General features: G+C 50.0%; 1 protein-coding gene across 1 annotated transcript; it reads right to left on the bottom strand.

Annotated features, from left to right (window-relative positions):
- Window positions 1-3,483: 3,483 nt before the first annotated feature.
- Window positions 3,484-10,539, bottom strand: LOC122364629 (trichohyalin-like). The gene is made up of 4 exons (XM_043335198.1): window positions 8,322-10,539; window positions 6,005-6,721; window positions 4,465-4,842; window positions 3,484-3,690 (listed from the first exon to the last, which is right to left on the bottom strand). Exons 1-2 carry the CDS (start codon window positions 9,514-9,516, stop codon window positions 6,009-6,011), a joined length of 1,908 nt encoding a protein of 635 aa, XP_043191133.1. The 5' UTR covers window positions 9,517-10,539; the 3' UTR covers window positions 3,484-3,690; window positions 4,465-4,842; window positions 6,005-6,008.
- Between the last annotated feature and the right edge of the window lie 2,546 nt (window positions 10,540-13,085).

Genomic DNA, 13,085 nt, shown 5'->3' with positions numbered 1-13,085 from the left:
ACTGAGAGGTCTAATAACGTAATATTTCTCGGATTTAGGACATGTCGTTTATAAACAGCGTTCAAATCTCCGACTGTACCTAGGTTCGACTGGGTCTAGGCCCTGGCCTAGGGTGTACGGTAAGGTGTTAATTGACACCCAAACACCGGTTCCCTTACACCGCATCCGTCGATCTTCCGTTACATCCGTTGTCATACTGCTAAGTGCTAACGACGACACCAGTTTTGAAGTATGGACCAGAATGATGTTCACGTGATAAGGGCACAGCCCGAGCCCCGGAAATAATCGCTATGTTTCACGAAAAAAATGGCTTGATGCCCATAGCCCTAAGGAAATCACAATTTTGACTTCTTCTCCGAGAAGTTTAAACGTAGCATTGATCCTTCCGTTGTCGTACGCACATACAGGACAATTTTTCACGTATATGCAGATATTGTGCATGCTGTTACGTCCAATCGCCATTCTGGCCTGACATGGTCTCGAGAGATGTGATTGCCCAATGGTTATTGCTATCAGGGTCATTCGATTTTCAGTTCGAGAAGTTGTAGAATCGATGACCACGATGTCACTCAAAGTTTTGTCACCTTCCTGCTATTTTACATGAGCTATATGTGGAAATCCGAAAGGGGGATCTCCCTGCTCAGTGTGATGCTGTAAATAAAAGTACAAATGTCAGAACTGGACTGTTCGGACAGCTCTGACACTGGCTATCCTCAACTAGGAGGTATTTTGAGCTGGATGTCACCCGTGGTGACGTCATTCAGTGATCTCTGTCCCATTCACTCACGGTGCTGTACAAAACGCTGCGGAGTCCGGGTGTTCTGTGGGTCAGTGATCCACAGCCCGTGGCGGGTCAGGTGTGCTGTGGGTCAGTGATCCACAGCCCGTGGCGGGCCGGGTGGTCTGTGGGTCAGTGATCCACAGCCCGTGGCGGGCCGGGTGGTCTGTGGGTCAGTGATCCACAGCCCGTGGCTGGCCGGGTGTTCTGTGGGTCAGTGATCCACAGCCCGTGGCTTGCCGGGTGTTCTGTGGGTCAGTGATACACAACTCGTGGCTGGCCGGGTGTTCTGTGGGTCAGTGATCCACAGCCCGTGGCAGGCCGGGAGTTTTGTGGGTCAGTGATCCACCCACAGCCCGTGGCTGGCCGGGTGTTCTGTGGGTCAGTGATCCACAGCCTGTGGCTGGCCGGGTGTTCTGTGGGTCAGTGATACACAACTCGTGGCTGGCCGGGTGTTCTGTGGGTCAGTGATCCACAGCACGTGGCGGGCCGGGTGTTCTTTGTGTCAGTGATCCACAGCCCGTGGCGGGCCGGCCCCGGGTGTTCTGTGGGTCAGTGATCCACAGCCCGTGGCTGGGTGAACCTCGTGTCTGGTGGGAATGGAGCGTGACGTCACCGATAAAGTTGCCGCCGGCACCTCCGGTTGGCACGTCCAAACCAGTGTGTGTGACGTATAAGACAATAGCACGATAATATTTCGAGAATGGCTGTTTCGTGACGGTGCTAGACAGTCTCACAAATCCAAACTAGGAGAGTCTGTTGTTACACTCAGTTCCGTTCTCTCTATGAACCCTCTGGTAGTCTGAGGCAATGGTCAGAGAGGCGAGGACCGCTACAGCCACAGTCAGCTGGCGGCCGGGGTGACGTCACTGCTGACCCTTAGGTCACTAAAGGTCATCAAAGGTCAAACTTCGGAAGGAAATACAAGAGCGTTGCCAAAATACCCTTTCAACCAGCAAGGTGTATGCTACGATTGCCATACTCAGAGCTCTTTCACCTTCCCAAATTATACGAACATGACAATGGGCCATGAGCTGTTATTCTCCTGTGGCCTTACCCTGTCAAGTCGCGTCAGCTCTATTTTGCGCAGTTTTTTTCCAGACTGGCATGATGTCACCGCCCCCCCCCCCCCCTTCTCTGACCGGCGCCAGGCCAACCGCACCACCCTGCCGGCGGCTATAAGGTAGACGGCGGTACCAGCCCGCCTATCTGACGTCCTTCCTGGCCAGCTCTGCGGCTGCAGTGGCCGTCACCCTTCCTGTGTTGGACGCGGTGGTTCGGAGCAGCGCTATTGGTGGAGCCCGGTGTCTCATCGCTCTTGTATAGGTTACTCGTATTTCGTTCTGATATTATGTACATGGCTTCCAGTAGCCCACATGTTCAATGGCTTCGATGTAACGGTTCGTTACACAGATTCCCATTATCACACCGACATCTGGCCTTGTGTCCGGTCATCGAAAGATGGGGATGGGGACGGGTGTTTATATAGTATTTACAGAGCTTCACAACACTGCACAATACATGTGTCATGAAAAACAGTCCATAACCAACACAAGGTGTTCGGAGAGCCAACATCAATGTCACCATCCATAGCATTAGTCATTAAAACTACATTTTGCAGTCGTAAAAACAACACATATCTTATCCCTCGCCGGCCGAGGGGGGGGGGGGGCGGGTGCCGCCCACCCCCCATAGGTTTTTTTTTTCGCGATAGCTCCGAACACGCTGGCGATAGAGAGCTGAACCTTGGCATACCTGACCTTTGATCCAAGCCGCATCTTTTGACACCAACCACATTTTTGGGTCAGGTCAGGTCACTGACCTATGACGTCATAAGTGAACCTCTGCACGGTCTTCAGATGTCGCAACTTCGCAACGCCCTCACTGCCAGAGGAGATGTCACAGGGAAATGAAACTTGCAGGATCTAGTATCCATTATGAGTCTCACAACTTGTTATCTCGGATTTTTCCTAAAGGTCATATGAGGTCAGGTCATTTTAGTGACCTCACCATTATAAGTCAATGGGGAAAATTCAAACTGCTATTCTGGCGCCGGGAACGATCTCCAACTATCTCAAGCACACAGAATCGTGATTTGATGCACTCCTTGCAAGGTAAGATGCGTCACTTTTGCAATGTTGACCTTGCGTGACGTCATTTATGACGTCATCAAGGTCATATTAGTTTTTCGTCAATAACTCTTGATCAAATTGAGATAGCGAGTCGGGAAAGCCACCAATGGACTCAGGAAGACCTGCCGAATCGAATGATATGCGACATGACCCCTTTCGACCAGCTTCGTGACCTTAGGGTGCTGACCTGACCTTGACCTGAGGTCAACACCCCATGTTGACCTGACCCGAACAATAAGTATATCATTCGACGCGCCTGAGCGAGGCGAACACGATGCTGCCAAAATCGCGGCTCTGCGGCCATTTTTTGCGAAGTTATTCACCAAAAACTGAACCGTACCTTTGGGCACTTGACCTGACCTCAGAGGTCACCGGTTGACCGAGGACCTTAAAATCGGGTACCAATCTCTGCGTCTCGTAACGGCGCACACGCTCGTTTTTTCCGCGACGCGCTAGCTCCACCAGGGGCGAAACGGCGAGGGGGGGGGTCGTACCCGCCCCCCCCCCCCCTCGGCCGGCGCGTATGTAGAAAACCAATAGGTCCGGCGAGGGTTATATCAACCATCATTATACAAACGCTATATGCATTGCTAACATCGCCATCACATGAGCACTGACCTTATAAGCATTAATAAAAATGCAACTGGTCTCGTTTTATCAATCTCAGCATCTACACTAGCGACATATTTCCGCCATGTCTGATGCTACAAATATCTCGCTCTCGACATGTTCTCCGTAGTGGCGCCTCCCTGAGTTTGTCACCGTGACTCCGCTGGTATCCTGAAACACAAACAGAGCAGGCTTGGATAAATCAAATATGGGTCTGGCTTTAGACAACCGAAACAACATGAAAAATACAATACACGTATTTATTAGCCCTGCGGCCGCTGGGCCTCCGCGCCACCCGCCGGCCGCTGGGGGGGGGGCATATAGTTGCCCCCCTTACTTCTGCGACGATATCGTCGCAACGCGAAGAGATAGAGAAGCAAAACTTTGCACACATCTTTCTGAATACCTAGCCGAGGTTGTGTCCGATTTGGTGTCGACCCCATTTGAAATGACGTCACAGCGACGTCATAAGTGAAATTATAGATTTGCGACTGTCAAGTCTCATACTTCACACGATATATCAGATATATGGGACCGAATATAAAGGGTCGATTATTGGTCAGAAACTAAATGGAAGTGTAGTTAGATGTTTTAGGATGACAGCATGTGCTGTCTAGTTCATTTACAGTTGAGTTTCATGCTCAGCGTCATCAGAAACGTCCATATCGGAAAACGACAAAACTTAATGACGTCACTGTTACGTCATATTAGGTGCTACAACCACCAAACTTTCCTCAAACATTGCCTAGGTATTCATTTGAAGCTATGCCAAGTTTCACGTTCGCAGCTCATCAAGTTTCGGAGATATTTCACAAAACGTAAAGGGGGGGCAACTTTATGCCCCCCCCAGCGGCTCGTGGTTTAGTATATATTGATTAACAATATTTTCTCGTTATTATGTAATGAAAACGTAGAATACTGAGAAAAAATCCACTAAGAAATTACCTCACGCCGGTCACTGTGGGTGGCGCCGCTCCTGGCCGTGCCGCCGGCGGCTGAGGCGCCGCTCCAGATCCTGCCGCTCCTGCCGGTGACGTCTCCTCTGCTCCTCCAGCTCCTGGTTGTGCCGCTCCTGGAGCTGGATGAGCTGCTGGCGGTGTCTTCGCGTCACCTCTATCAGGTTCCGCAGGTGTTGACAGCGCCGGCTCGGCTGCCGCTCCCGCTGTCGTGGTTCTGGTTCATGTTGTTGTTGTTGTTGACGTCGTCGTTGTTGTTGTTGTTGTTGTTGTTCTTGTTCTAGTTGTTGTTGTTGTTGTTGTTGTTGTTGTTGTTGTTGATGTTGCTGTTGTTGTTCTCGTCGTCGTTGTTGTCGCTTTTGCTTGTCTGAAATCAGAAGGACAATAGTCAATAACCCTCGCCCGCACATGCCATTTTCCCATCCTAGAACGCACATGGGGGGGGGGGTGGTTGCCACCCCCCCGCGCCATTTCGTTCCTGTTGGAGATAGAGCTTAGCAGTAAAGACTAAAAAGATTCTTTGGGAAGAGACGAATCCAATGATATCCAGTTTTACCTTCTCAGGTCAGTCATTGACCTTCCAGGTCAGGTCAAACTAAAAAAGGTTGCTGTTTTGGGTCACCGTTGGATATCAAGTGCGCTGCTTATCAAATACCGATGACGATGCTGTTTTCTGGTGCCAAGCCAGCTAGAACCTCTTTGTCACACTATCCGACCAGGATTTTGCTGCTGAGGTCATTTCAGGTCAAGTTAGGTCAAGGTCAATTATATGTGTTTGTATGTCTGTGTGTGTCTGTGTGTATACTGATGTGTGCACCGATTGTTTTTGGGTCCATATCACATGAAATCATGATCTGAGAAGCTTTTACCAAAAATGCAGTCAAAAAACTTCAAAAAAGTAAATTCAGCTTGCCTAAAACGCAATTATCTTAGATGACCTAGGTTGACCTTGACCCTGACCTTGACCCTTGTTCATCGTCGAACAACATGTTCCATGATAGGTGGGAGGTAAGACTGGCAAAAAAGGCCGAAATCAGAGTGTCAAAAGCTCACAAGGCCCATGGCAAACGCAAGATGTTGAGAATTGGCCATTTGGGTCATGACATGACCTGAAAAACAAGGTCATATCTCCGAAACTAAAAATCACAGAAACTTGAAATTTTCAGTGGACATCAAGAAAGGATAGACGAGCAGCTATACGAAAAATCAGCCTTCTAGCTCTAAAAATGTTGAGTGCAGAGCAGAAAGACTACCTGGGGGGGGGGGGTGGCAACCACCCCCCCCCCCATGTGCAACCAGTGAAACTTCTCATTTTGACGGAGATATCGGTGCGTAGTCCGGTAATTTCCCCTTTTTTAGTGCTAAATAGCCTGCGCTACATTTGCCTCGCAAGTTGCGACGAAACTATTTGAAAATTAATAAAAACACCGTACAACCCTTTCATTCAGAATATGTATAATTATCCCTCGCCCGCACATGGGGGGGTGGTTGCCACCCCCCCCAGGTAGTCTTTCTGCTCTGCACTCAACATTTTTAGTTGAAGATCTTCTCCTGCACCTTCCTGCTTTCCTTCTCCTTCTCCTTCTCCAGCTCCTTCTCCAGCTCCTTCTCCAGCTCCTTCTCCAGCTCCTTCTCCAGCTCTTTCTCCAGCTCCTTTCGCAGCTGCCGACGCCTCCTGCTGCACTCCTCCATCAGCTGATCCAGCTCCTCCCCGGACTGCATGTTCGGGTATCTCTCCTCCAGCTCTTGTGACTGCCTGAGGTGTTTCTGTTTCAGTTTGTTCCACTGCGTGTGGACCTTCTGCTCCAGGTCTCCCCACTCTATTTGGTGCTGTCGCTCCAGTACCGCGCACTGCCTTCGGTTTCTCCGGTCCAGCAGCTCCAGCTGCCTCCGACGTCTCTCTTGCTGCGCCTGTCCCTGATACTGCAGCTCCACGCACCTGTTAACACTCTCGTGCCGCTGATGGAGCCTCTTCCGCTCGTCATGGTGCAGCATTTCCATGCTCCGCCACTTTCTGTCATGAATCCGCTCCAGACGCCGGCGCTCCTCATCATGCTGCTGGTTCAGACTCCTCCTTTCACCGTGACCCCGCCGCTCCAGCTGCTGCCACAGCTGCTGGTGCTGTCGCTCCAGCTGCTGCCATTTCTCTCGCTGAGGGCTGGGCAGACCCCCTGATGTCTGGTCCTCGTCTGCGCTGCGCCGCTCCTCGCCACCGGCCTGACCGTCGTCGTCATCCTGCTCCGAATCTGAAACATATCAGTTGGGTAGAAAATATTAGATGGGTGGGCCTTCAACAGACGAACTGCTTAGCACTAAACAACCACAACTCAATGATATAATGAATTAACAGGATCTGATCGCGGGTAGATCACAACATTGGACGCATATCGATTTTTATCCATTGCACTAGTAGGTATTTCTCAGTCGTTTCTGGAATGACACTGAAACTTGAAAGCAAATGAAACGACGGAATTTAGCATTGGTTGGCGTCACTATCGTCTTAGGGTAGTGTGGGGTAATTTGAACATATTTTTACGTCTTCTCCGTTGTACCAAATTCCAGTTCAACCCTGGATGAAGAAAAACTGCTTCAGTAGCGCAAGTGTCACTTGCTTTCACCATGCAAGCCTCATTTTTGGACGAGCCGAGCATACCTTGAATAGCATAGCCTCACTTCTCCACCAAGTCACGGTGTGTTCAAACTGCCCCACCGTGGGGTAATTTGAACATACTGCCTTTACCTGTCATAAAAACGATAGTCTCGCCAACACCGATGTTGTTTGACCCATAACCAAATAGGCAGAGCAATTCTAAACATACCTTCACTTGAAAAATCAACACAACAGCAAAAATAACAGTTGCAGAGTATCAATATCTGCACGCTGCACACCGGTCAGTTGACAGAATTCGCCCCTCTTCAATTAAAAGAACGTCTATCATTTTTGTTCGATAAAAACTCTCCCAACCGTACTACATCTGTTAAAGTGGTGCCAATCGATACCTGGACATTTGGAGTTCTGATTTTGTCCAATGTCCAATTCGGAATTGGTTGGACAAAGGTAGCAGACTGGACAACATTGGACGATGGCTTGCTACACTTCAGCGCTTTTTATAAAGTAATCGTGCATAGCATTGATTGGCGAATGGAAAGCTTGTTAAGCTCTCAATATAATGAACACTTTTCGGCTGGTAAAATTATATGACAAGCGATATAAATGACGGTTTTGAGTGTTGATAGCTGCATAATTTTTGGACATATTTGGACAAATAGTTGACTTTAAACATTTTTGGACGGAAAATCAACAAAAATGCCGGACATTAGACGGATATTAGACGTAAATTTTCTAAAACTGGCATCACTTATCTGCTACTGCCTTGGGTCGAAAATATTGGCAAAAAAAAACTGGGAGCGTTGTTGTTTCGGAGCTATCCCTGTCTTCATTCAAATTCTCACACTATGTTCAAATTACCCCACGCTAAAAGTTATTTTGCCATTTTAAAAAACAGGGTTCAAAAGCAAATTTCTTGGATTTACGGCACTGATTAGGTCATTATACAACAAAAGCCGTTGCGTATTAGGCGCTAGCAATGCAAGATTTTGCGCTGCAATGAAGTTGCAATGACGTGTTGTTAGGCGTTTTTCCTTGCGAAATTGATTTTTTACACTGTGCGTCAACATCTTCATTCCCTGAAACTTTAAACCCCGTTCATATGATAGCCCTTTTAGTTACGATAATTTCTCTCATTGGTCTTATTGTCATGCCACTTATGGATTTTCCGTAATTTTCTGTTATTCACACTATGTTCAAATTGCCCCACATGTTCAAATTACCCCACTCTACCCTACCCTCTGAGTCGGCCTCGTGCACCGCCAGGTAGTGCGACGTCATCTCCCACCGGTCCGGCCACCAGCCGGTGATAGCGTTGTACATCGTCCGCAGCCGGTCACCGGACAGCAGCTGCTGCAGCCGGCGGCGCCAGAGGCCGGCCGTGGCGTCCACAGACGCGGCGTCCATCTCTGGTAGATCGCCATGAAGCCGCTCATGCAGATTAGTGTTGATGTGCTGCTCCAACTTCTCCCGAGTCTCCCGGTAGGAACGCATTGGTCGGTAGTTTTTCATCCACCTGTTCTCCACTGCCTGGTCTATATTCCGCCACCAGGCCTTTTTACCCGGTACGTTCACTCGCACAGCCTGCAGCAGCAGCTCGGGCCGCAGCAGCAGCTCGGCACGGCCCCGCGGCGTGTCCAGCTCGGCGGTCAGTCCGGCCGGCCGTTCCTCCAGCGGCCGCCGCAGCTGCTGACTACACCAGGTGGCCACCTTGTCCGGGTCACCCAGCAGGAGATCCAGGTCAGATCTGGTGAGGAGTTGTATCAGGGGGCCCACGTCCAGCGTGACCATGTCACTGACCGGTGACGACATCGGCGCACCACCCACCAGGTCTGCCGAGTCGACCACTACCCACGCTATGAACATGAGACACTGCTGCCGGTATGATCCTGAATCGGTGTAATGCCACCACTGTAGTAGAAGTGGTGCCGTGTGGACCAGTGGAGGGATGTTCACCTTCCGCCAGCACTCCCAGCACGGGGCTGTGTGGCGGTAACCGACACCGTCAAGTACTGCCTGTCGTACGAGCGTCCTTCCGAGACGGAGCCGCAGCTCTGACTCCAGCTGGCGCTCTGTGAGTTGCTCCAGCCCACCCTCCATTAGCAGATCCACCTTCAACTGATTTACACAGCTTGTCATCAGGAGACGCGCGACATGCTCCCTCATCAGCTGTACTGCGTCAATGATAGCCCGCCGCTCTACGGTGCTGAGCTCAGCTGCCACATTGATGTTATGATCGAAAAAACATGGAATTTTCCCGGCGTTCAATTTGTCCTCGAGCCAGTCAAGTATTTTGTTGACACCGTCGGTGACGCCTTTCCACATTAAAGCTGGCGTGGTTTGCGCTAGCCAGAGTCCTGCCGTTTTTATAAAGTATGACTTTAAAGGCACATCTTCGCTTATCACCTCGCTCTTTTTCAACGTATTTTTCATGGCTTTTACTGCCACAATAGCTGCTCGTATGACAGGAGCGAGGTATCAAACCGTGATCACCTCCGCCCGTGAGAAGGAAATCCGAAACTCGATAAACTCGGTGTCGCTGCCGGGCCGGCCGGTCGGGACAAGGTGTACTCCGAATCGTCGGATGTCAGCCCTGGCCGCTGCTGGCGGGAAGTCCACCTCCAGGTGATAGCCATCCAGCTGGTCCTCGGTTGGCCACCACCCGCGCACAAGAATGCACGGCACGAAGTCGATGCCACCGTCTGTAACATCATCTGATCTCTTGACATTGACAGCTGGTCCGGCGGTACTGATTTTACCACTTTTCATAACCCGACATAATGCCACCATTAGCTGGCGGATGGAGTCGGCCGGCAAGGCCTCCAGCGGCTTATCATGACTGCATTTAGTCGTCTTGACCCAGTGCAGCGTCACAAAGCCAGGGTTTTTGGTCGGTCGAGCCCACAGCTGCGGTGCAGACTGTGGCGTAATAACGGCCGGCTCCTCTCTCTTTCCGGACGCCGCCCAGTGGAATGGTCCGTCGAACTCGAACATCAGATCAAAATCAGACGTTCCCCCTAAGCCGACTATCCCGTCCGCCAGCCCCTCGGCACTGCTGCCTGATCTATTGATGGAGGTCACTCTGAGGGGCTGGTCGGACTGACAGTGCCGACAGCGGGTGGCGGCGGCGCCACTGATATCCTGCAAGGCTGTCATGAGTGAATAATCTACCAGCCCGGTGACAGTGTCGCTTACCTCAGCCGCGGTACAGTAGGCCTGCCACATGGTGGAGTGCTTGTCCCTAATGTCACGTGCCAGCAGCAGAGTGTCGGGGATCAGATGTGCACACGATCCATACTTCTGCACCAGATTCCTTACTCTCCAGTCAAAGCACCGTTCCAACCTCCTCTTCCGCTCCTCCTTCCCCACACCGAACAAGTCAGCTCGTGACATGGCTGCCGGCTGCTCTGACTCTCCCGAACTGGCTGAGGCCGGCCGACGCCGCTGTAGATATATACCGACCCCGACAGGAACACAGATAAGAGGGAACGCTCTGTGCCCGGGTCCGTCCAGTGGCAGCGACTGACGCAATGCAGTGGTGAAGTCGGGGGCAGCGCTGTTGTTGGGGATATAGTTTGATGTAAATCCACATGTCCTTGTGTTGTCACTAGCACTGAGAGGTCTAATAACGTAATATTTCTCGGATTTAAGACATGCCGTTCATAACCAGCGTTCAAATCTCCAACTGTTCATAGGTTCGACTGGGTCTAGGCCCTGGCCTAGGGTGTACAGTAAGGCGTTAATTGACACCCAAACACCGGTTCCTTTACACCGCTTCCGTCGATCGTCCGTTACATCCGTTGTCATGCTGCTAAGTGCTAACGATGACACCCGTTTTGAGGTATGGCCCAGAATGATGTTCACGTGACAAGGACTCAGCCCGAGCCCCGGAAATAATCGCTATGTTTCACGAAAAAATCACGGTGACTATAAATACGGTGATCTCATCTGGATTTGGTCACGTGATCATTTTTGAGCGCAGCGCGCGTGCAGTTGTGGCGAGGGCACTTCCAGAAATTCTGGATCCATGCGATTTTGGAGCCAATGTAAAGTCTATGGGGTAATGGTTCATTTTTATTTGTTTTTCTTATCACACCTAAACTTTCAAGTTTTTCTCAAAGATACACCCTGATTCATGTGTAGAATTGATTGGTCTTTCATATGGTATCAATTTTAGATTTTTATCGGATAATTTCAAAAACTACTTACCATTTAAACTACAAAAAGAGGTGATTGCGGCTAAGCATTGCGACAGCCATGTCATGTCATTGGGAAATTACGATTTCTTGTGCATCTTCATTTTAACTGTTCTCGAAGCCAGTACCTACTGGATGATTCATGCGTAGAATTTGTTGAACTTTTGTCTTTTGTCACTGTTAATGCCTTTATGAAATAATTCATCAAATCATTTCGCCCCGGCCGACATGAACGCCGCTGTGAGCCGGTTTTGGCGTCGGGGAGAGAGAGAGAGAGAGAGAGAGAGAGAGAGAGAGAGAGAGAGAGAGAGAGAGAGAGAAGACCAGGGGCCATCGGTGAGGCGGCGTACCCGCGCGGGAGCTCCACGCCAGGTACTGGGAGCGGGCTCGCCTTTTCCTCGTAACAGACATGTGCATGGATCCGAGTGATGGATCTATGATCTCAATGGATCTCGAAGAAAACTGCAGGTTCGGATCTATGATCCCACCGGATCCGGCGTGAAAAATGTATCCTGGATCTATGATCTTACAGGATCTGATGATAAACCAAGAACATGGATCTATGATCTGAGTGGATCCCACCATGCACAGCATTTGAAACCAAGTTTCCAAGTGTTCTGTGTTTCTATGTCAATAAGTGCCATAAAACTATGGCTTATGATGTGCCATCACATAAATCACTAAAAAAGAACGGTTGTGAGTTGCAACGAGTGATTTTTTGGGATTTCTGTGTTGACAAAAAATAAATGAGGATCTCACTGGATCTCAAGAAAAAATATGAGACTCGGATCTATGATCTCTACGGATCTCTCGATAAATTTAAGAACTGGATCTATGATCCCGACTGATCCCAGATCAGGATCCGTGGGATCAGATCCCAGATCCATTTTCTCGGATCCACGCACATGTCTGCCTCGTAGTGACCCATCAAGGCTGGGCGGCGGCGGTACTAGTTTCGCAAGGGACAGACATGGAGCGACTCGGGACTCGTCTCAGTCCGGCCGCTACCCAGCCGCCCGCCGCGCCTGGCCGGGCTGCTGCTTCGCCGGCCGGGTGGCGCAGGCGGCCCTCCCGGCTCCCGCCCGTCTGGGATGCGCTCCCCAACCGCAGGGCGTCGGCGGCGCCCAAGAGGCACAAGAATAACGGCGGTGCTGCGGGCGGCTTGTGGGGTGACGGTGCCGCGCTCCTTCCCCGGCTCCTCGCCGTCCGTCCCCCCTCCCCGATGCCGTTTTATTCCAGCCTTTAAGTACAGCAAGATATTCACCCAGGCTAGATTAAGGTCACAACAACCTAGGATTAAGGGTGGCTACAGACTTCAGACTTAATGCAGACTTAACATGAAGGTATTATAGGTATATGCAACTAAATGACACACATGGTATTTGTTCTTACCTTCTCAACAGAAAGTGAACATGTCAGGACAGCACCCCTCGATGACCATTATACTCAAGGGGTGTAGGCACTGATTCCCCAGGGGTGAAGTGATAGGAGCACAAACATGAGTCACTAGTTGGCTCTGTGTCTTTCCTCCTGCAGGAAAAAATATATGTGTGATGCCCAATGTGAGGTAACTGCATACTATAAAGCTGGAAATATTGTACAAAGTTATGACAACACAAGCAAACTATGCATGTTACTGCTCTTGTTATTGCTATATTGATATGAGACCTCACAAGACACAAAAATATGCATGGTAAAAAAGGGAGCAACGATACATTTCAAATGTAGTTAGCTTGTCATTAAAATGATCATGAATTTCACTACATCAAAAGTGAATGAAATTAAGTGATAATCAAAGACTGGAAA

Source organism: Amphibalanus amphitrite, unplaced genomic scaffold (genome assembly GCF_019059575.1).
Source record: "Amphibalanus amphitrite isolate SeventyFive unplaced genomic scaffold, NRLGWU_Aamphi_draft 000687F_arrow, whole genome shotgun sequence".
Taxonomy (NCBI): domain Eukaryota; kingdom Metazoa; phylum Arthropoda; class Thecostraca; order Balanomorpha; family Balanidae; genus Amphibalanus; species Amphibalanus amphitrite.
This window is presented reverse-complemented; position numbering and strand designations above follow the sequence as displayed.

Excerpts from the sequence above, each read along its gene's own strand:
- LOC122364629 (XM_043335198.1), bottom strand. The coding sequence starts at position 9,516 with ATGAAAAATACGTTGAAAAAGAGCGAGGTGATAAGCGAAGATGTGCCT. Across the intron at positions 6,722-8,321 it reads GCACGAGGCCGACTCAGAGG|ATTCGGAGCAGGATGACGAC; the intron begins GTAGGGTAGAGT and ends GATATGTTTCAG.